The sequence below is a fragment of the Megalobrama amblycephala genome, linkage group LG7 (genome assembly GCF_018812025.1).
Source record: "Megalobrama amblycephala isolate DHTTF-2021 linkage group LG7, ASM1881202v1, whole genome shotgun sequence".
NCBI classification, from domain to species: Eukaryota; Metazoa; Chordata; class Actinopteri; order Cypriniformes; family Xenocyprididae; genus Megalobrama; species Megalobrama amblycephala.
The window spans coordinates 39336184-39361884 of NC_063050.1; the positions used below are offsets into that span (position 1 = coordinate 39336184).

The following is a 25701-nucleotide window of genomic DNA, read 5'->3' on the forward strand; positions in this document are numbered from 1 at the left end:
AATGGTAAATTATTGTGTTTGTGGAGGTTGCACAAACTTCAGCCTGTCAGGACATCGAGTACAGAGGTTTACTAACAAGAAAAACTACGCTGCTATCTTCTGTGCCGGGGTTTGTTTTGTGCAGGTGAAGAGACGGGACTTCACTTCTGCATCTGCGTCGAAAAACACGTTCATTTTAGACTGGAGGATTATCATCCTGGCGACATGATGGAGTTCAACATTGTAATACTTCTGTAAATGATTATATTAAATGAATAAACTTACACACGCTATGCTTCTTCACTGTTTTTACTTGAATCAATTTCAACACTTATGAATACAAATTATGTACACGTGCATACAGTCTCACACTCACACAAAACAGTTTTGAATGATGTGCTGGTAATGTACAGTAAATACTCCAATTTCATGCATGCCATGTATGTAAACTTACATTCAAGTTCACACAACTACATAATCACGGCGTCATATACATCCTCACACAATCAGTGAATGGGCACGGAATAAACTCATAACACAGAATTAATGAATAAAGGATAACATGAAACATATACAGTAACATTATATGTTTGGCCGCCGGCGGGAGACATGATCACGAATCCGTCAGAGATGCAGCTCGATGAAGACTTACGGTGCACATTTTAAGTTTTGTGTTTGATTATTACATTTGCTAACTACCAAATCAGTCGTGATGAGAAACGGCTATATCACGTAACGTTCGTGTGGACGGATATTAACGCGTGTGACATACGCTTGATCAAAGTTTATTCGTTTCTGTTATTAGTAATCAGTTAGGCCTACTCCTAGATGACCAATAGCTTTGCTATTGCCTGATTCATGATAATAATCTGTACAATATTGTGATCTGAGCACATGTCATTACCTAACGTTATATCTATAAGCTAACACCGGTCTCTGTCCTGTTCTCCACTGCTTCTCCTCACAACAGCTCAATTTGTCTCTTTTGACCGTTATTCTGTCTAATTCTGGCCTGTCCCTGCTCTCTTGACCACATAGCAGGCTAATTGTATGGCTGTGATTAGTTATACGAGTATAAATAAGCATTTACAATTTCCTCAGCATCCGAACTGTCATTGCGATCCATTGTTTTCCTATAGTTTATATTGATCGCATTACCTTCAGTGACGTCATTTCCGATTTGGCATTTTTTCAGATGCGGAAGTAAAATTTTCTCACAAAAAACGACTCCAGAAGCCTATGTAGCGTATTTATGCGTGTTTTTTCAAGAAAATCTATTTCATACATTATTTTTCTATACATTGAATCACTAAAGCTCTAACCTGCAATATGCCCTTTAAGTGTGATCATTAAATATTAACATAAATATTATTTAAATATTATTTATATAAATAGCATTAATTAACTACAACTTACAATGAACAATACTTTTACAGAATTTAATAATTTTTAATGTTACTTTCAAAATTAAACAATACATTTTTAAAATTAAAAGTTGTATCTGTTAGCATTACTTAATGCACTGTGAACATAAACAATGAACTAACGTATAGTATTTTTATTTACTAGCATTAAAGTGCCCCTATTATGGATATTTGAAAATGACCTTTCATGTAGTGTGTAACATAGCTCTAAGTGAATGAAAACACCCTGAAAAGTTTTAAATCTGAAAGTGCACCGTGTATAAAGCTATTGTCTCTCAAAAGTAAGAGTCGACTCTGAGTCAATTAAATTCACAATTCGTTTGTAAAATGAATCCCAAGCCGTTTCGTTGTGAAGTCACATTAGCATATTACCTGCCCATTTGTTGCACGTGCAGACACCATGGGAAATAATTTTTTTCAACAATACCACAGCAGTACAATATTTTGTTGTATTCCTGTCATTACTGACGACGGCTTCTCAAACCTCGGGGAGTTTCACGCAGGATTCACAAAACACTTGGTCTTAAAATATGGATCAGTGACCAGTTTATTTGGACCAGCTTGCTTTTCTGAATCTCAACCTGTAAGTATAATTAAAAATTGATGTTTATATTTTCTAGCGATCGTTCAAAATTCATAGTTTTGTATGTTACGTAGTCTGCATGTCTCCTGCTAACCGGCTAACTCACATTTCTGCAGTTCTGCTATTCAGATGTGGGTCCAATATTGTCTAAAAAAAAGTGTTGATTAATGCAGCTTGTCTTATTACTTGGAGTAATGATCAAGGATGGAGCACGACTTTTGTGACAGTGTAATGCATTATCAGCTCTTCACGTTTGTGCTCGGCTAATGTGGGAGTTTACAACATAACGTGGGCCCTGTTGTTTACGGTGCGGCATATTTCTTTGTGCAGACAGGGTTATTGTTCTTTCATATGGTTCAATATTTATACAATAAACTCTATGCAGAAAGGTTAAGTGATGATAGGGCTATGATGTTTGTCCATGTATCTACACGGTATTTAAGCAAAAGTAAAGTAAAGTAATAAGTAGTGAAGTTACTTTTCAAATGCAGTAACTAGTAAAGTAATCTCATTACAATTTACAGAAGTAACTAGTAACTAATTACATTTTTTGATTAACTACCCCAACACTGCTGCTAATATAAAGTATAGATAGCATAATTACTATTTACTCTTATGAACTGATACTTTCACATGGTGTAAATAGAATCTATCGCTATTTTGACCTAGTGTTAATAGCATATCGCTAAGAAAATGATGCTATTTGCACTTAGCGCAAATAGCCGCTGCCTTAAATTTATCATAATGTTTAAATATTATAAATTTAATATAATTATGGTTCATACTTATAAATCATACTTTAATATAATTAAGTCTATAAGTCAGACACAATTTAAATTTATCACCAATTTCAGTTTTGTTCATAAGTGCTATAATCTGCTGATATACCCATAACTCAAAGATTTTTTGATGACATTGACTTAACTACTGAAAAAAATATGACTTTTGACATTGATAAGTAACACCACCAACTTGTACTGTATGTCCTTCCCCACTTACTCATATCTGCCTTTACTGACTTGTTTCTGCTCTAAAACAGACCTTTTTAAAATTTGTCCACACATTCAGACATGGAAACATTCCGTCCATCTTTCCCTGCCTCTCACTGACACTTTAAGTGTTGTTTGCCATGTGCTTCTGAAATGTGGATTCAAGCATGTAATGCGTAATCAGATGGAAGACTCTTACACTCAAATCAGAAAACAAACTCACATAAAAAAACTCACATCGCTCACATCCATAGACATCCAGACATGTGCATGCACCAGAGGGGAAGATCATAAGAATGTTCTCAGTGTGTTTTAGCTTGGCAGGCGGTAAAGGCTGTTATTATCATGTTCCAGCAGCTTTAGCCACTCAGAAAGAAGAAAATGAGAAGGAGGATGAGAGACATGAGAGAGAGAGAGTGTCTGTAAACTTTAAAGTGGCTGCTGGTACCTCAGCACACTCTTAATTTGCTGTTTACATTGTCATTCAGCATACAGAAAAGCATGTCTAAATGTTGGACACTTCAGCTGCCTCTTTAACGATTGAATAAGTGATGATTGACATCAGGTTTAACCAATTCCAGAGCACTGAGAAAGTATGAATGGTATGTAAAGGTACTCTTCACAATAATGAAAAGCTGAAAACCATGTATTATATCAGTTATTTGTATTTGATTTAATCAATTGATAAATGACAGGTTTTAGTTAACTAACCTCATTTTTTGGTCTAGCCCCAGAAGTTCCAGAGGGTCCTGATGAGGACAGTGATGATGAAGAGCGGTAAAGTGGGGTGTTTAGAGACTGGGAGGATGCTGAAAGACTTCCTGCTGAATCCAGCATTTCTAAATCAACTTCCTGTTAAAAAAAAAAAAAAGTCATGCTTTAAACAATCACATACTGTATCCTTTGTGTCAGGTACTTTACATTTAGTACTGGTAGATATGATGCAGTTGCTGACCATTATTTCATACATCATTGCACGTCTTTCAGAAGAAATTAGTGTATTATTGCATGAAAGCTTCTGATTGGTGGCCACTCACAGAGATGATCCGCCTCTTTAAATTGGGAGTGCCATTGAGGGAGGAGCTTAGAGCATTTTCAATCTCTTTGTCCAACTGATCCAGCTTCATTATCAACAGAACCATGGAGTCCAAACGTGACCTTTCCTTCTCCCTCTCCTCCCGTGAGCTCTGAAATGAGAAAAACAGAAATATAATCAGATCTTATTTGAGAAATGTAATCTTAAAACCAACACTGACATTAATCTGAACGCTCCTAATGACAATTCTTAAAACATATGCCACAGCAGACCAGGCACCGAATCGGATGAAGACGGGACTTTTCCATACTAGCTCAACGAGGCAACACTTCATTATATTTAATCTAAACTTTTTTTTACTCTTAATGGTGGCAAGTGCTATTAAAGGAACAGTTAACCCAAAATAAAAATTATATCATAAATTACTTCCTCATCTATAATTTCTTAACTCTGAAAGACTTTCATTTGTCAATAGAAAACAAAATATTGTAGAATGTAGACTTCTAACTAACTAATTTAGAATTGGCTTACATTGTGTTTGGTTAGATATTCTTGACAATAATACAAAGCCTGGTTTTACTGGAAATAGAATAATATTTAAATGATTATTTAAATGAGTACATTCTTAATCAAAAAGGATCAAAATGAGCTGAAGACAACAGAAATCCATAAAAATACAGAAAGTGGATGGTATATTTAATAATAAAAACAAATGTATATTAAAAGTTATTTTGATAAACGTAATTAATATAATATATATTTTATTATATACTATAGAATTTAATGAAGCTTTTATTCAGAATTACAGTGAATGGCTTCGATCAAAACAATAACAAAAGAAAGGTACTCTACGTGCTTTCTTCCATATCCGACCATGATCCAATGCATTAACCCCATAAATGCCGATGCAAATGAAAGAACAGCAAATCACATTCGAATCTGCAGTAAAATGAAGCGAACAGTGCTGACATGATATGACTGGAACTTGGTTAAAAATAAAGTTCATCCATGCTTTCTTACTGTTAGGATCACAAGAAGGCAAAGAAAAAAAAAAAAAAAAAACCCTGTATTTTCCTCATAGGCATCACTATCGTTTTGTTGCTGGAGTAATCCTGTTTTTGTGTCTGTCTGGCTGTTTCCTGTTTACTACTGACATGTGTGAATTGGTGGGCGGGGCTAAAGAGGCAATGATGTAGAAGTAGGCATTGATAATGTGACAAAATTGAAAACAAGTCGTTTTCTGAGCTTGGTTTCAATACAGGCTGTTTTTGGAGTAAAGGGAAAGTTTTGAGTTCTGAAACTTACAGGATACTTTTATAGTATAGAAAAGACAATGAAAATGTAATTTCTCAATTCATGACCCCTTTAAAAGGAGAAAGTTACAATAAAAACATTGGGCCCTGTCATACACCTGGCACAAATGTTTTTTGCTAGTTTCAGCCCGACGCATTTATCATTTTCACGTCCTGCGCCACGTTGTTTAAATAGCAAATGCATTTGCACCCATTTGTGCGCCCATGGGTGTGCTGCTCTGAAAATGAGGTGTGTTCAGACGCATTGTGGGCGCATTGCTATTTTGAGGTAACTGAAATAGACTGCGCCATTGACCAAGTCAATGCCACAATATATATATATACACACACATATATTTATATATATTTATTTAAAGAGTGAGTTTGTAATATGCGCCTATAGGCGGGTATACACTCTGCTTATTACACACACAGGGACGCGCAGCAGCACACAAATTAAATGAGAAATATTAAAAATAAAAGGATTACAATGTAAAAGATTATTATTTTGTGCATAAAGATAAAAATGCTTTGGTGGAATCCGGCTTGTCCTGTAGATGGTCTGCTCATGTGCTTTAACCTTGCGCACGAGCAGACCCGTTTCCTCGCTAGAGAAGCGTTCAGTTTTTTCCACTTGCAATTTCCACCATGTAAATAGTGAATCTGCATTGCGCAAGCACAACTAGCTTTTAAAGGGAATGGGAGACTCTGATTGGTTTATTGCACGTTACGCCCAAAACACACCTATTACTCCTTAAGAGAATAGAAACAACCCTTCTAGACCATGTGCGGTGACCATTTTTTCCCATCGTTAAACTAGCAAAAGTGGATTCGGACATGTCCTAAGTGCACTTGCGCCTTAGACCACGCGCTTAGATCGTTAAAATTGGGCCCATACACTTTAATATTAGGTGTTAAATTTTGATGTTAACTCCACTATTGTTTTATATGTAATTGTTCAATAGTCTATACAGCATTTTATGCAATTAAATACTGCATTAAAATTAAAATTTAAAAAATAATAATTTTAAAGCAATTTTCAAAGGGATCAGTAATTAAATTAGAGTAAATAAGTACTTAGTAATGCATTGCAACCAGAACTGCTTATTTTGCATTCTTGACCAAAAAGGGATCAAAATAATCTGAAGACAATAGAAAATGCAGAAAGTAGATAGCATTATTTAATTAGTTTTGGTTCGGAAAATCACCTTCTGCATTAACACAGTCCACAGTGGCGGAATGATTAAATTACAAGCAGAGAGCTACACAGAGAGGAGAGAGAGAAAGAGAGACAGACAGACAGAGAAAGTGGAAAACAGAAGTTGTAATGCTACTCAAGCAGAGAGGAATGATGCTGGCACTTGCCCCGTGTCTGAACCAGGCCTGTGCAAACAGCCCCACACAATGCAGTGCAGTGTGTAAAGGGCTTGCGTAGCTTGTTCTGGTATTTACCCTTAATACACGCTTGTCTATCATAGAGCAAACAGGGAGAGAAAGAGAGACACTCTGCTAATAATGAGCTAACAAAAATACAAGTCATTGTCCAAAACACACATTTTATCTCCAGACACCTTGAAGGTTTTTAAGAGATTGTTTTTGTTCTAGTGTTTCAATATAGAGCACAGGTCATGAGGATTAGCTGATAGACTTATTTGATGAGCACATCTATGTGGAAACAAGTTTGCCCAAGTCATTTTACAAGTTTACTTGCAGGGTTAAAATCGGTTCACCAAAAATTAAAATTGCTCTCTTAATGTATTGACTGTATGACTATCTTCACAAGGAAGAGTGTTGCTCTGTTCTATATAATGAAAGTGAAAGGAGAGTGGTACTGTTTAGCCCCCAAAATGCTGCAAGTTCATTTGTGCTATCATTAACTTTATACTATTTAATATACTGTATGCGTGTACTGTTCTTACAGTTTTTTTTTTCAACTGCTTTTCAAAACTTTCCCTATTTTTTTTTTTTTAAACTTCACACAAATCCAATAATTCCACACACAAAATGCAAAATGCCTCATGTCTCTTGTAAAATGAAGCACTGCATTCAAAATATCACAAACACATCTCAAAAACAAACACTTTTCTTGCGTTGCAAACACTTTTGCCATAATATTGGATATATATGCACACAGTTATTCAAAACCTATAGCTCTTCTTTCATGAGCTCCTATGTACATTTCTGTACAAGATTGAAAGTATCTGGCAGAGAGATGTTGAAAAACTCATGATAAACATAAAAGCAAGATTGAAACCAAACTATATATATATATATATATATTTTTTATTTTTTTTTTACTGTAAGCATTTGTGGTTGTGAATACAGTATCACACAGTACGAAAGAAGAGAAATTCATTAACCATGTGTAGTTGGACAGAAACAATGGTTGTGTTTGAAAAAGGAAATCAAGAAACTTCCATTTAGTTTTTTGTGTGTTACATTGAGAATTTTGTGTTGTGTTTTGCAAAAAGTGTTTTATGAAATTGTAAACTGAATCGAAGGCAGAGAATTAGCATATGGTTTTGCAGATTTGGTGTGTGGTTCTTTTGTTTGAGTGTCAGATTTCAGAAATTGTATGACAAGTAAGGATTTTGTGTATAAGCAGTTGAAAAAAACAAAAACTGTAAACCTTAAAGGTGCTAAATAGGATGTTTTGTTTTATACATTTTTGCAATATTACTTGAAACTGTCTTTACTAACTGATAAAAGACTATTTATTAGGTGCACTGAAAGGAATAATATTAATATACATCATCTGTGCACGAGGTAGGGCCTTAAAAACATCAGCCAATCGTTTACGCGATTGGCCCTCTGGCTTGTCAATCACTGCCGTGACGTTCCTTGTGAGAGACAAGCGCAGCTGCGCTCTCCGGTAACTTTCCACACTCCACAGGCGCTGCATGCAATGTTTTTGTCAGGAGACAGGAGGAACAACTGCAGATTATGAGTTACCTGCGGTGAGTCCAACATAATGAATCCACTAACACGATACAGAGAATGCCGGTGGTAAACACTCGTGTTCCAATACTCGTGCACGAGTTTTGGGAGGCGTTCCTTTGAAATGTGTTGTGAAGGAGGGGGGTTGTTCTTACGCATGCGCTCATTTCAAAAACTCAGTAACAGTCTTTGGATTCTCAGTCGACGAAAAAAACCTCTCTATCACCTTTAACATGAGCCTTAAAATGATGAATGGACTGAAATTCGAATCATTATTTATTTAAAATCTCATTGTGATTTTCCTTTATGCATACACTGTGAATACACTGTGCTTTATGTTCTCTCTCTCTCTCGCTCTCTCTCTTTAAAAGCATGAATCCATTAAATTAGGTCAAACAGACACAATCATACCACTCATGACACATCAGCTGACAACATGGTCAGAGAACAGGAAAAGCTCACACATTCACCCTGATGGAGGTATAAACATGCATATAATCAAGTTCCTCATTCTGCTTTGTGTGTGTGTGTGTGTGTGTGTGTGTGTGTGTGTGTGTGTGTGTGTGTGTGTGTGTGTGTGTGTGTGTGCGTGTGCGTTTTTGTGACATATCAGGACACAAATTTGTATAATGACATGGGTATAACATAGGTATTACAAAAAGAGGTGACTTATGAGGACATTACCCCATGTCCCCATTTTTCAAAAGGCTTATAAACCATACAGAATGAGTTTTTTTGATAAAGTAAAAATGTGCAGTTTCCTGTGATGGGTAGGTTTAGGGGTAGGGGTAGGGGTAGTGTAGGGGGATAGAAAATACAATATGTACGGTATAACAACTACTACACTACGGAATGTCCCCACAATTCACAAAAACAAACCTGTATGTGTGTGTGTGTGTGTGTGTGTGTGTGTGTGCGCTAATTTAGAGCACTTTGCCACAGAGAATAAACTGTTTGTTTAGGACTATTCTCTGTCAGAAGAGTCAGACAGAATAGTGATGCTATATCAGACAAAGACACTCTATTTGTCATCTCTTATCTATTCCTGGAAATACACTATTATAAAATGTAAATGATAAATTATTGGAATCTTTATATCATAGAATAGCTGACTAACTAACTGAATTAAACTAAATGATGTATTTATTTACACATTAAAAATGTACACATTCAAAATAAGTTTATATTACATAACCAGCATTATTTTAGTATCATTATTATGCTATTATTATGCATTATTATGCTATGCTAGTTTTTTGTATATATATATATACAAAAAATCAAGTTTTAGTTTTTTTTTTCTAGTTTTAGTTATTATAGAACTGTATTATAGAGATGTTGCCTTAGCAACTAGCAATTACTTTTTATTTTTTATATTTTATTTCAGTTAATGTTTATTTTATTTAAAGTAATGACATTTTTATGCTTTTAGTTAATGATAATATCTCTGACACTGAATAATCAATCAATAAATCAATCAATCAATCAATAAATCAACAAACATATAGTTGTCTTGTTAAATAGTTTAAAATTCTGAAGTTGTAATTTAAGTAAAATGTAAAAAGATGCAAAAAACATAACTAAAACAAACAAAAAAATAAATATCCCCCCCCTTGTCACAGTTGGTTGCAATAAAGATGAATAAATGGATCTAAACACAAGCAGTATTCGTTTTTATTTACTTACATATCCAAAGAACATGAACAAAACAACCAAATTTGACAAGAACTGACAATGAACTGAAAGTAACACAGAGCTTAAATAGATAGACCAAACCATCAACTGAATGAATACCAGGTGTAAACGATAATGAAACAATGAGAAACCATAGTATCTGATTGAAACACAGGAAACTAAGGCCTAGTCCACACATAACACGTCCACATGAAAATGCAAAAACATGCTATGAAGCACTGTCAAGAGCATGCCAAACAAACAGGTGGCGATATAACCCTAACCGTAAAGCCATGTTTGCCAATCAGAAGCCTGGAAAAAAAAAAAACGTATTACCAGTTCCGGTTCTGATATCACAAGCCAAAATCTCCGGTTTCACCGTCTACAAGACAACAATGCAACCGGAGTTTCTAAAAATCTTTACCCTGGCAGGAGTTTTCAAAAAAGTTTGGTTTCAGTTACCGGATACTGCGTTTGTGTGTGGACAAACTGCCAAACTGCATAGAAAAAGCTGCGGTTTTGAAAATACCCATGTTCGTGTGTACAGGACCTACCTGAAAGCTATAGGACACAGAACTGAAACATGATTCAAAACCCATTCAAACAGAAAACAAACACAAAATACCCATTACACATATATAAAGTTTGAAATTTTGAAGTTAAAATTTAAGGCAATTAAAATGCACAGTGTGAATGCACTTATCACAGTTACAAAAGAGATCTCTTTAAAATCCAAATGGTTTCTCTTTGACATAAATTACATTAAATGGAGAGCAAATGGAGACTTTTGATTAAGTCTCCTGCTTCTCAGATTTTCTCAAGAGAAAACCTCCCCAGCTGGTGGCCACAGCTGTGCCACATACATCTCCTCTAGAGTTTCAGAAGAGATCTCAACAATGTCACAATCTCTGCTCATGTTTGCCAAGATACCAATGTCTGCAATCAAAAATCAGAGATCTCAATCTGAACTCAAACATGATTTATCTAGTACTTCAAAGACAAAATTATCTGAGCTATATATGCTATCCACAGCACATTCATAGCTCTACTTCGACTAATGACAATATCTTATATTTTATTTGCTTGTATTTTTATTTTTCCAAAGTATTTTTTTTTTTCTTTCAGAAAAAAGGACACATTTGATAACTAAAAAAATAACTTAATTATCAGAAAAAAAGTAAAATGGTAATTTTTAGTAATTTTTAAAAGGTTATTGTAAATAGAGGTCACAGTAACTCCTGAAAGTAGACATTGGCATCACATTCCTGCTTAATGCATGCAAGTTTGAAATGATGAACTACAGAAAGATTCCTCTCATCTGTCTTGCTTCCTTCACATCTTGTATGTGATATCAGGTGTTACACTGACCTCAGGTGGTGTGCTTTCAGTAAGACACTACAGTTGTGGACATTCTAAAAGAAACATACACAGATACACAAACACAAGCTTGTATATAGGATCAGAAATTAAGGGCAGCTTGGGGCAAAAATTCCACAGAAACTGACAAGCACCTACAATTAAAATCGAGGAGGTAAATGTGTTTTGATATAGCTCTTAATATTCAATTATAAGCCTAGCTAGTAGAGCATCATAAAGAAGAAATATTGAAAAAAAAAAATCAAATTATATATTCACTATAATATATAAAAAAATGTCAAATCCAGGTGGCAAATAATACCCCTTGATAGAGAAAGCAGACTTGGTGACATTTTAGATAGGAATTTTCATATTTTATGTCATTATAGACCATTTTCTATCCCCAATGTTTTTTGGGTTTTTTTTTGGTCAGGCTTTTCAAAGCTTCAAGGACAGCAAAAGCATGTACACACACATATGCTCTCACACATACACACAGCACATTCTACATTCACACAGCACACCATTCACTACAGTGACCTTTGCTTGACATTTCGACTGTGCATCTGCTTGTGTTTTAATAAGCTTCGATATAAAGTGTGAAACTGAAATGCATTTTTATTTGAATGTAACACTGAAACACTTTCCTCAAAGAATAAAAGTGATTTACTATCATCCATGACTGACTTGGGTATATAGCTATACTTTGATTACTAAAATTGAGAAAATTATTTAAGTTGGTTAATTGTACAGGTCATTGAGTTTTTTCTCAGTAGTTGGATTTCAGCCAGTTCAGTCCTTGGACAGCTGTAGTCTGTTATGAATCTTTTCTTTTTTCTTCTTCTTCTTCTTTTTTTTACGGTAATCTACTTTTCCCTTTGCTTAGTTCTTGTTGTGTCAAGATTATTGCTTCATGCTTTATAATCGACCCTAACTCTCTCTCATACTTTTTTCTTCATCTTACATAGCATTCTGGTGATAAAGATGCTTTGCATGCTAAGCTAATGATTCAAATGTTTGGCTTATTCTGTTTATATAGCTACAGTCACACTAGATATAATTTTTTATATTATTTACTAGTGGGTGCAGGACACTATAGTTCATTTATGTAAGTGTGGATAGCAAAATAAAGTAAACTGTGACATACAGTATTATACCCAAAAATTCTTTATACAGTGGACTACCAGCAAAAATGATAAAAATTTGGGACCAAAAATTATTCAGACACTTTGACCTGACCATGTTTTGCTTAAGTGTTATCTGACATAATTAAGATTATTTTTTTTGTTCTGACACAGATTAACTCTGAGATCTTGTCATATTTTATTAAAATTTTTTAAACTGTAGTGAATAAACTGCATTAATGAATGAAATGTTCAAGGTGTCTGAATAATTTTTTTGACTATATATGCTCTTTATGAGACTGATGGAAAACAAATGTTCTCCTCATTTGTAATTTGCTTTGAATAAAAGTGTCTGCTGAAATGATTAAATGTAAATGAATACCGTGTGTCATTGAAAACTTGAGTCTGTGCAGTACATTGAAAAGAAATAATTTTAATATGCTGGTTTGGTGCTCAAGATTATTATCAATGCTGAAAGCAGGTGCTGGTCATATAATTAGAATATCATCAAAAAATTGATTTATTTCACTAATTCCATTCAAAAAGTGAAACTTGTATATTATATCCATTCATTAAACAAAGACTGATATATTTCAAATGTTTATTTCTTTTAATTTTGATGATTATAACTGACAACTAAGGAAAATCCCAAATTCAGTATCTCAGAAAATTAGAATATTACTTAAGACCAATACAAAGAAAGGATTTTTAGAAATCTTGGCCAACTGAAAAGTATGAACATGAAAAGTATGAGCATGTACAGCACTCAATACTTAGTTGGGGCTCCTTTTGCCTGAATTACTGCAGCAATGCGGCGTGGCATGGAGTCGATCAGTCTGTGGCACTGCTCAGGTGTTATGAGAGCCCAGGTTGCTCTGATAGTGGCCTTCAGCTCTTCTGCATTGTTTGGTCTGGCATATCGCATCTTTAGATTTTCTATGGGGTTAAGGTCAGGCGAGTTTAACCAGGTACTGGTAGCTTTGGCACTGTGAGCAGGTGCCAAGTCCTGTTGGAAAATGAAATCTGCATCTCCATAAAGTTGGTCAGCAGCAGGAAGCATGAAGTGCTCTAAAACTTCCTGGTATACGGCTGCGTTGACCTTGGACCTCAGAAAACACAGTGGACCAACACCAGCAGATGACATGGCACCCCAAACCATCACTGACTGTGGAAACATTACACTGGACCTCAAGCAACGTGGATTGTGTGCCTCTCCTCTCTTCCTCCAGACTCTGGGACCCTGATTTCCAAAGGAAATGCAAAATTTACTTTCATCAGAGAACATAACTTTGGACCACTCAGCAGCAGTCCAGTCCTTTTTGTCTTTAGCCACTTCTGACGCTGTCTGTTGTTCAAGAGTGGCTTGACACAAGGAATGCGACAGCTGAAACCTATGTCTTGCATACGTCTGTGCGTAGTGGTTCTTGAAGCACTGACTCCAGCTGCAGTCCACTCTTTGTGAATCTCCCCCACATTTTTGAATGGGTTTTGTTTCACAATCCTCTCCAGGGTGCGGTTACCCCTATTGCTTGTACACTTTTTTCTACCACATATTTTCCTTCCCTTCGCCTCTCTATTAATGTGCTTGGACACAGAGCTCTGTGAACAGCCAGCCTCTTTTGCAATGACCTTTTGTGTCTTGCCCTCCTTGTGCAAGGTGTCAGTGGTCGTCTTTTGGACAACTGTCAAGTCAGCAGTCTTCCCCATGATTGTGTAGCCTACAGAACTAGACTGAGAGACCATTTAAAGGCCTTTGCAGGTGTTTTGAGTTAATTAGCTGATTAGAGTGTGGCACCAGGTGTCTTCAATATTGAACCTTTTCACAATATTCTAATTTTCTGAGATACTGAATTTGGAATATTCCTTAGTTGTCAGTTATAATCATCAAAATTAAAATAAATAAATATTTGAAATATATCAGTCTGTGTGTAATTAATGAATATAATATACAAGTTTCACTTTTTGAATGGAATTAGTGAAATAAATCAACTTTTTGATGATATTCTAATTATATGCCCAGCACCTGTATGCTGCTCATTTTGTGGAAAATGTGACATAAAGCTCATTGATGTTTGCAGCACTAAATTTGACTGGAGGGGGTTCATATTATGGTTATTTTTGTCAGCTACCACTCTAGATCTAGCATTCTGTCTGCTTTAAATCAGACACAGAGATATGCGTGTAATATGCATGTGAATTACCTGTGTCTGTGCAGCCTCTCTCTACTAGCGATGAAGTTGTGAGTTGAATTACTTCAAAAACAGCAACATTACAAACTCCTTGTTGAGTAATGTAGCGATTCAGTATTGCGATGCTAATATATTAATAAAAGACACAGGGCAACGTTAACAACATGTCTCTGTGTTTCTGAATGTGTGTGCGCAGCACGATCTCTGTGTGCGAGTGGCATGTGTGTGAGTGCAAAAATGAAAGAAGCACATTAAAGGGTTAGTTCACCCAAAAATGAAAATTATCCCATGATTTACTCACCCTTAAGACATCCTAGGTGTATATGACTGTCTTCGTTTCAGACGGACACAATCTGAGATATTTTTAAAAATATCCTTAGTCCTCCAAGGTTTATAATGGTTGTGAATGGGGGCCCGCATTTTGAACAACAACAAAAAAATGTATCTATCCATAATCAAAGAAATACATACGGCTCCAGTGGGTTAATAAAGGCCTTTTGAAGCGAAGCGATGCATTTTGTAAGAAAAATATATATATTTAAAACTTTATAAATTCAAATAACTAGCTTCCACCAGATGACCATACGCATACTGCGCAAGTCGATTTGGGAGGAAGAGCAGCCTTTGACCCGAACACAATGAAACAGTGATGAATGCAGAGGTGCAGAGGATAGAGCTAAACAGTCTAAAACTAGAAATTTTAAAGAGAAATGTCAGAGGAATTTTGAAAGAAGAGGAGTTTGAGTTTTTTTGCCCAGCCCTATTTGTTTGAACCGCGAGAGGTGTCTAAACTTACGATAATCCTACATCCTGTGTCATACATCACGTCAAGGGTCACTCATTTGGCCCCAGTCGAGTTGCGCAGTATGAGTTTGGTCGTCCGCCGGAAGCTAGTTATTTAAATTTATAAAGTTTTAAATATGGATATTTTTCTTACAAAAATGCATCACTTCACTTCAAAAGGACCTTATTAAGCCACTGGAGCCATGTGGATTACTTTGATTATGGATGGATGCATTTTTTTTTTTTTTTTTTTTTTTCAAAATGCAGGCCCCCATTCACAACCATTATAAACCCTGGAGGACTAAGGATATTTTTAAATATATCTCCAATTGTGTTCGTCTGAAAGAATACATATACACCTAGGATGGCTTTAGGGTGAGTAAATCATGGGATAATCAAGAATCAAGTATTCAGACATATATTAAGCATTTAGACTCCATATATGATTTTTTATTTATTTATTTTGATATATACATTTTTAAATTATTAATTTTAATTTCTATAATGTATATTGTATGGGCAGTGTGAAAGCTAACCTGTAAATATACACTGCTTTCTGCATATGCTGTGAAACAGAGCCTTAGAGGGCCAGAAAGAAATCAAAAGATTTATGCGTAAGTTTGTGTGTGTTCTCTCTCTATTATTATAATGTCTTGTGACTGCCTCCCCATTTATTTTCCATTTAGCACAGAATTATCCTGTCAGAGTCAGTGCTTTGCTGTTGGATTTGCAGAGGTGAGCCAAAATTATGCGAGTGTGTGTGTGTGGTGAAAGCTAGTTGCATATGCCTAAGCTTTTCCATGACACACACTTGTTCTGGAACGCTCATAAACACAGCACATACACACAGAGCCCTCTGTTCTCACTCTCATGTGATGTATTGTTCCATCTCTGATATAAGTGGCATCTGTCTTACAGAGTCTTATATGGAGGAATATGCCAGAAAAACTTTTTTTTAAGAACTGCATCTTTAATGGGTATGAAAATTATTCCAGTTTCACTGTCTTTTAGTCTCTTCTAGGGGTCACATTCCTACAGGCCTCTTCCTGTTTTGATATGACAGAATCCCCACACTGTGAGATCTCCCAGAATCCTACTGCTCTCTTCCTCTTTCCCAAGGATCTCTGGGGAATGTGCTTATGACCAACTCAGATCTGTCCTCAGTGACCCCACAGATCTTTCCTTAAGACCTCAACATCTGAAATGAGTGTGTCCTGCAGAGTGACACATCGCTGGTTAGCCACTAATATAAAATGGAAGCTGTCAGCAGCCTACTATACTGCATAATCCTTCACTAGGAAGACAGGCTTAGAGAAGAGAGAGCAGGGAATAAAACACATGATAAAACTCCTGAAAGATGCTACGGCACAATTTCAGGCCTTAACTCTTATTGTAATTAAGTGATTTCAAACTGTGCATCAGGGGAACTGCATTTGTGGTTTGAATCCTACCTTACAATTAAAGGTGCCCTAGAATCAAAAATTGAATTTACCTTGGTATAGTTGAATAAAAAGAGTTCAGTACATGGAAATGACATACAATGAGTCTCAAACACCGTTGTTTCCTCCTTCTTGTGTAAATCTCATTTGTTTAAAAGACCTCCGAAAAACAGGCGAATCTCAACATAACACAGACTGTTAAGTAACAGTCGGGATCATTAATATGTACGCCCCCAATATTTGCATATGCCAGCCCATGTTCAAGGTATTAGAAGGGCAGCCAGTATTAACGTCTGGATCTGTGCACAGCTGAATCATCAGACTAGGTAAGCAAGCAAGAACAATAGCGAAAAATGATAATAACTGACATGATCCATGATAACATGATATTTTTAGTGATATTTGTAAACTGTCTTTCTAAATGTTTCGTTAGCATGTTGCTAATGTACTGTTAAATGTGGTTAAAGTTACCATCGTTTCTTACTGTATTCACGGAGATAATCTCTCCAACAGTGTGTAATGTTAGCTTTAGCCCGTTAGCCACGGAACACTATCAAACTCATTCAGAATCAAATGTAAACATCCAAAAAAATACTATACTCACATGATCCGACGCATGCATGCAGCATGCATGACGAACATCTTATAAAGATCCATTTGAGGGTTATATTAGCTGTGTGAACTTTGTTAATGCACTGTATTATAATCTAGAGCTCGGGGGGCAGGGAGCGCGCGATTTAAAGGGGCCGCAGCCTGAATCTGTGCATGGTTAATGATGCCCCAAAATAGGCAGTTAAAAAATCTATGGGGTATTTTGAGCTGAAACTTCACAGACACATTCAGAGGACACCTTAGACTTATATTACATCTTGTAAAAACTGGTTCTAGGGCACATTTAAATCCTCCAGTCAAGATATGAAAAGGTTACATTTTCCACCTTTTAAAGTTATTGAAAGAAGTATCTTATGCTCGCCATGGCTGTACTTATTTGATTACACTTAAATAACTTTTTTATTTTAATACATTTCAAAATAAATTATTCCTGTAATGGCAGAGCTGAATTTTCAGCAACCATGCATTACTCCAGTCTTCAGTGTCACATGATCCTTCATAATATGGTGATTTGGAAATATTTCTTATAATTATCGATGTCGAAAACGGCTGTGCTGCTTAATATTTATGTGGAAACGGTGATAGATTTATTTTAAGGATTCTGTTTCAGTATTAGTTTCTTTTAAAAATAAATTAAAATGACATCAACCTTTTAGATGTTACTTTATATCACTTCTGGGCAGTGGATTTCCAGAAGCAAGGCTGAAGAACTGAGCTAAATTAATTTTATTATAATAAAGTAAATAGACAGAGCATTGGTCATTGAAAAACTTGGCAAGTACCTTGTATTAGTATGACAAATTATAGAAAACGTCAGCATACAATATTTACGTTCACGCATTGTTTCATACAGCAGTACCTGACGGCTCATTTAGTATGACTCATGTACTTTCAAAAATACATGATTACTTGCCTAACGTTAGCTCACAGTATTACAAATTCACTTATGATCAACCACCACAAAAATGTCACTGCAGAAACACACTGATACACATTTGAAAACATTATACAATTTGTTTAGTTAAAAAAAAAAAAAAAGATCATAATAAAACTGAAACAATAGGCCTAACATACTGTAGAAAAGCCCAAACGTATATTGTGTTTGCAAACATAACCTCATCACAGATTTTCAGGAAATAGCATAAGCTACAACATTCCTTTGGTAAACTCATTTACTTCAGTATCTGAAGTATTTTGCTAGATATTTGGCCTAAGTCTTGAACATGACATTACTGCATCATGTGACTGGAGCAGATGTCAATGTTTAAGTGGGACAGAGACTGGGTGTATTATGGGAAGGCACAGAGAGACAGCTTCAGAATTTCCATCCCAATTATTGTGCTGGATATTATTGAATAAGGTCAATCAGAGAGCTGGTTTGTTCAAGGACACACAGAGGAATCCTTTACATTACTTCAACCTTACAGACACAGCAGATACCAAAGAAAAAATAAAGTTGCAGTTTGTGGCTGGAAGGATCGCTCTTCTTTTGCATGTTGTTGCAAATGTGAGGTTATCCATTATTAGTTGTAATATTTTGCAAACTCAGAACTCCTTTTATCTAAACTGAAATGCATCATTTCATCCATCATTGTTTGGACATGTACCATGTTAATACTATGATATTCTAGAGGATTTTACGATTGTACTTCATACTTTACCATTGTACATCATACTGAACGATTAACATACACACTACCATTCAAAAGATGTTTTTTTTTTTTTTTTTTTTTTTTTTGAGAAAGAAGTCTCTTATGCTCACCTAGGGTGCATTTATTTGATCAAAAATACAGTAAAAGCAGTAATATTATTAAATATTGTTACAATTTAAAATAGAAGTTTAATATTTTAATATATTTTTAAAATATGGCATACATCTTTACATAGTTTTATGATTATACCAAGTGCAAAATCTACGGTAATACCATGGATGTTAGGCATGGACTCATCATTCTCTTGTCAAAACATTCTGCATTTTTACATTTTTAATAAAACATTGTTTAGTATGTTTTTAAAGCTATTTTAAATATGAGGACTCATGAAATGTCCTCATATTTCATGTTTAGAGCGTAATACCAGTGTAATTCCCATGTCATTATACAAATTTGTGTCCTCATAAATCACAAAAACAAGCACACACACACCCACTTTCAATCCACTAAGACTAAACCAAATGTGGTGACATGATTTCATCCATAAACACTGAAAGCAGCAGGTGAAGAGCATCACAATATGTCCAAAGGATTCTTCCTTTGGACATATTGCTCCTACGTTAAGCCACATGTCCTCTTTTGAAACTTACTGGCACACATTTCTAATCTTGTTTTGCTGGTTGGCCCTGACATAAAGCTTTTCTTAACAGAGGAGAGTTCAGAACTCCTGGCCTGCTTTAGAGTTCCCACTTGAATCATTTATTGGGAGTTATTGAAAATAAAAAGCACAGGAACTAGAGTGAGGGACAAGGGTCATCAGATGCTCTGTGTACACAGAGGCCTTTAGTGAGTAGTTTGACCTCTTTCACCGAGTTTAAAACACGGTTCAAAGGAATCAAACATACTGCAGTGCAGCTGGTTGTATATGCAGAACACTGATTGTTTGTGAATGGTAAATGAATTTAAAACACACACGCACAAATCTCTAGCTCTAGGAACATGAAAAATGATAGTATAATTATGAGTCCATATTTTAAGCATGATTGGGCTTATCAAAATGGCGTGTGAGCTACAGGGGGTGTTTAATAAGCTCTTATAACTATTTTCTCATTTAAAGAAAACTGCACAGTCAGCACAGTCAACAAAATTCTTCCTCAAAAACCCCTTCGGGGGCCAGAATAACTTAGCAAGAGTGTGATTGTGAGAACAGAAGATACCCATTTCATTCTCCTACTGGACATTTTGAGTTTATTTGACTTGTTTATTTATTGTTCCTAGCTTTGCAGGACAAAGTGCTTGGCACTACAATATACCTCAGAGCATTTAAACAAGACATACATCAACAGTTTTCTCCCTTATCCAGCACTTTTAACATAGCTGACCATGAGTATACACTACTGTTCAAAAGTTTAGAGTCAGTAAGATTTTTTTTAAAGGTGCCATCGAATTGAAAATTGAATTTACCTCGGCATAGTTGAATAACAAGAGTTCAGTACATGGAAATGACATACAGTGAGTCTCAAACTCCATTGTTTCCTCCTTCTTATATAAATATCATTTGTTTAAAAGACCTCCGAAGAACAGGCGAATCTCAACATAACACCGACTGTTACGTAACAGTCGGGGTGTACGCCCCCAATATTTGCATATGCCAGCCCATGTTCAAGGCATTAGACAAAGGCAGCCAGTATTAACGTCTGGATCTGTGCACAGCTGAATCATCAGACGAGGTAAGCAAACAAGGACAACAGTGAAAAATGGCAGATGGAGTGATAATAACTGACATGATCCATGATAACATGATCTTTTTAGAGATATTTGTAAATTGTCTTTTTAAATATTCCGTTAGCATGTTGCTAATGTACTGTTAAATGTGGTTAAAGTTACCATCGTTTCTTACTGTATTCACGGAGACAAGAGCCGTCGCTATTTTCATTTTTAAACACTTGCAGTCTGTATAATTCATAAACACAACTTCATTCTTTATGAATCTCTCCAACAGTGTGTAATGTTAGCTTTAGCCACGGAGCACTATCAAACTCATTCAGAATCAAATGTAAACATCCAAATAAATACCATACTTACGCAATTAGACATGCTGCATGATGAACACTTTGTAAAGATCCATTTTGAGGGTTAGGGTGTGTGTGAACTTTGTTTATGCACTGTTTAAGGCAAGCGCAAGCTCCATGGGCGGGGAGCGTGAGCATTTAAAGGGCCGCAGCCTGAATCGGCGCATTTCTAATTATGCCCCAAAACAGGCAGTTAAAAAAAATTAATTAGAAAAAAATCTATGGGGTATTTTGAGCTGAAACTTCACAGACACATTCAGGGGACACCTTAGACTTATATTACATCTTTTAAAAAGACGTTCTACGGCACCTTTAAAGAAATTAATACTTTTATTCAGCAAACATGCATTAAATTGATCAAATGTGACAATAAAGACTTTTACAATGTTACAAAATAATGTGTAATAATAAATAATAAGAAATGCAACTTGAAATGCACCAAATCTACATACTAGTATGAATTCTGAAGGATCATGTGAAACTGAAGACTGGAAATTCATATGTGCCATCACAGGAAATACATTTTAAAATTTAGAAAAAAATATTTCTAATTGTAAGAATATTTTACATTTTTGCTGTTTTTGCCCATGGAAGGAAAATCATTTGGGTCCTAAACAATGTTGGAACCCACTGACGACCCAAAAAGAAACTTACAGTACATCTTCTTTTGTATTCCACAGAAGAAAGAAACACATGCATGAGGGCGAGTAAATGATGAAATTGTGAACTAACTAGCTTAACTAGCACTTTCTTGATCAATAAACATCACTAAAAAGTCCATGCTGGTCCACTGCTTCATCAGTTTTGCTGGTTAACAGCTTGCTCAGTAACTAGCGACGCCAAAGTGAAATACTGTATGTTCAACAGGGCTGCTCTAGAAACTTTGTGCATCTCAAGGCCAAATCAGCAGTATTCATCTGGGAGCTAATTATGAGATTGATCTCCATCATTAATATCTGTATAATAGTAATTACTGTACCTTTGCACGATTTAATTATCCTTTTGTCTCTAAGGGTGAGTAAAAAGTGATATATAAGCCTTTTTATAAGAAACTTTATTAGAATTTCACACATGCACGCACATACACATATGCGGTATCTAAGAACTCTAACAATGCAAAACCACAGCCTTGATGTAAAGCACATACATGTAATGAAGATTAAATCTGTGTCGCACATCACGGGCACTGATGTCTAGCATCATGGCACCAACACACAGACTCTCTGACAGCTTAGCATGTGCTATATACTACAGATATGCTATGTTCTGTGAACATACCACTGTAGGAAACAGTGCTAAATATCTCCTTTTCGAGTGGTAGAATGACTTAGTGGTGATTTGTTTATGAGTGAATCTGTATTTTTGAACAAATCTTTTATCCATTTATGAATCCATGCACTGACTCATATTTTTCACAGACATTTTGATGAAAAAAAAAAAAGTTTCTAAATAGATAATAAAGAATTGTTTCAGTTGTGAACAACACTGTTATTTATCAAATTGTTTAAATGATTCGGTTCAATCATTTGGTGATTCATTCATAACAAAAGACAAGTGTCTGCAACTAATCTGAAAGAATACCTCAATCCATGAACACATCTGAACAAATCTTTATGCTGAACAGATTCAAAAGATTCTGAGTCACAGAGACACAAAAATCACTGAGCTGAATAAAAATCCCAACCACTATTTTAGTAAAATATTTGAACATATAGTAACAAACCATCACTCTTGAACCAGGTCAGTGCTGAGTTTGTAAATGTACCGACTGACCAGTAATTCAACAAAATGACTGTTTTCTCAAAGATTAACATATTTAAAACAGTTGCAACGGCGGCCCAAATAGCAAACAATTCCAGCAGTAAAGCTTTAGCTTCTTGTTTGATGCTGTCATTCAGTGGCATTGCTTGTGATGTAGAATGATTCTATATTTGCGTGAGAAGTTGAGAAAACTGAATGTATCAAATAATATTCTATATAAAAAATACGAATCAAATTCAAATGAAATCTAATTATGAATCAGATCAAATCATTCTAAATTTGCAAAAATCGTACCTTAATCGAAAAACGAAAACCTATGAATCGTGACTCAAATCGATTCTCTGTCTACCCAAAGATTTGAATGCACAAATTCATGCACACATTCACAAGTGCACAAACACAAAGAGAGTGAGAGAATGTGATCTCCAGACAATTGCTCAATATGGGGAGTGATTTTTGAAACAGTCACTGTGTTAGTGCCACTTAAACGGTTCCAAGAATCTCAAATCCACCATGAAGCCCAGATTCATACTTCAACTCCCTGATAAATCCCCCGACTGACACAATCCAGCACATTCAGAGTGTCTGCGTGTGAGCAGCATCATGCATGAAAAGAGAAATACTTCAGTTAGCATTGGTCATATTATCACCATAATCGAGACTGCTGTGTTGTTCAGAGAATAACCAAATGAGCATCTATCTCTTCATCTACATTACTAATACAATCCTTTGCTAATTTTATTGCTCATTCATAAAGAGATAATTGGAATAAGCAGGATTCCTTCTGTACTCTTATGTCAAACAAAAACTCCCACTCTCAAGACTCATGTTTCTCACTCTGTCCTTGAATTTATAATAGTCCACGTCTCCATTAGCGGTAGAAAAGAGTCGTTCAAGCCCTTAAATGGCTAGCATTCACTCCAGTGCTCCGTAACAAACACAAATCCCCACAAGAACTCCAGCCACCAGCCCTGGATTTCAGCCTCACAAATAAATGACAATTACACAGCATGGCGTGTTTTGCTTGGGCTGGTTCCTGTCTAATGGATCCTGCTGTATAAATAATGACTGTGTTTTGGACGACGCCTCCAGGGTCTTGTGGAATAGGGCAAGGATGAATAAACACAGAAAGCTATGAGAGACTTTACCTAAGGGACCGAGGTTGGCAAGGCGGGTTGCTGTCAATCACCTACGTAAACACATAAAGGTAAAAATATATATGCATACATGCACACCCACAACAGATTACACATAGTACACCTGTCACACATCAGCAGACACACAATGACTACACATTCTCGAACGTACTTGTGCCCTTTTAGGTCTCTTGTGACGCCAGTTTCTTGGACCGTGGAACATTCCACAGATGCCCATGGCCAAGGATGTAAGTTGCAGTGATGTCATTGCTTTCAAAAGGGCGTGGCAGTGAGCTGGCATAGTGATTTAGGATGTGGTGTTTGAAAAGCATGGCGCTATATAAATGCTTTTAATCAGAACTGTGTATACAAGCAAGAACAAACATGGAGAAGGAAGAAAGCGTCTGTAGAAGAAACATGCTGGAACTGGTTTGTAAGCAGCTAAAAATAAAAGCCAGCATGCATACTGGCCACTCATAAAGAGATGTGTGCTGTGCACAGAACAATAATAATATTTATTTTTTTATTATTGAAAGCCATTAGTACTTTTATTCAGCAAGGATGGATTAAATTGATCAAAAGTGACAAAAAATGTTACATAAAAAAAATCTAATTCAAATAAATACTGTTCTTATGAACTTTCTATTCATCAAAGTGTCCTGAAAAAAAAAAAAAAAAATCAGGGTTTCCACAAAAATATTAAGCAGCAAAACTGTTCTCAACATGGATAACAATAATAATAATAATAAACAAAAGTTTCTTAAGCACCAAATCAGCATATTAGAATGATTCCTGAAGGATCATGTGACATTGAAGACTGGAGTAATGGTCGCTAAAAAAATAAATAAAATAAAATAAAACACCATTACAGAAATAAATTACATTTTTAAATATATTCACATATAAAAACAGTTATTTTAATTTTTAATAATATTTCACAATATTACTGTTTTTTGACCAAACAAATGCAGCCTTGATGAGCATAATTTCAAAAATATTAAAACACCTCAAACTTTTGAACGTTAGTGTAACTGAACATTTTCTGGACAAAAAAGTGCTTACTCTGCATGTGAAAACTTTATATTATATATAAATATAACAATGTATTTCTTAAATATACTGTATAACATGGCATTGCTACGTGGTTGATAAGGTGTTACTAGGTCGCTTACTGACTGAAGTGACTTTTTTTACTGTAAGTCTACACATTTTTTTTTATAGGTGAGATTCAGATGAAAATCATAAGTCTGATAACTTAGAAAAATAATGGCACACATCTCTTCAACAAGCTATAACACATCATTTGTGTTACCAATCATGTTTGTAACACAAATGTGTTGAATGAACTGCACTCCAAAGTTTAACACTTTTTGGAGTTTGGAGTTTTGAAAAAACAGAACTACAGTACAGTATGAGCTGTGGTGCTCACGTGGGAGATGCAGGTTTGAATCAAGCCTGATCCCATTCCCACTGTCTTCCACCCTCATAACTCCGGGTCTGCTCTCTATATGGCCTCTATAATAAAAACTGCAAACATACCCGAGAATAAATAAATAAGAAACACAGTCAATGCAGTGTTTAATACGAAACTAATTGAAATCTTGTGATGCATAAAATATCATTTATTTGCATGCTTAATTGCTTTGTTACAGAAAATTTATGT

General features: G+C 35.4%; 1 protein-coding gene and 1 long non-coding RNA gene across 3 annotated transcripts in view; both read right to left on the bottom strand.

Moving 5' to 3' along the window:
* Positions 1–25701, bottom strand: part of dlc1 (DLC1 Rho GTPase activating protein) — a 134895-nt gene that overhangs the window by 104361 nt on the left and 4833 nt on the right. The window contains exons 3-4 of one of the 2 annotated variants that reach the window (XM_048197420.1): positions 4013–4162; positions 3687–3827 (exon numbers count right to left, since the gene is read on the bottom strand). In XM_048197420.1, coding sequence (XP_048053377.1) covers positions 3687–3827; positions 4013–4162 — 291 coding nt within the window. Of the gene's footprint in view, positions 1–3212; positions 3659–3686; positions 3828–4012; positions 4163–25701 lie in introns of those variants that run through there. The other variant, XM_048197421.1, reaches the window with a different exon arrangement.
* Positions 22178–24658, bottom strand: LOC125272533. Its single transcript, XR_007185870.1, has 2 exons — positions 24211–24658; positions 22178–24091 (listed from the first exon to the last, which is right to left on the bottom strand). It is a non-coding gene; the product is annotated as an uncharacterized LOC125272533 (long non-coding RNA).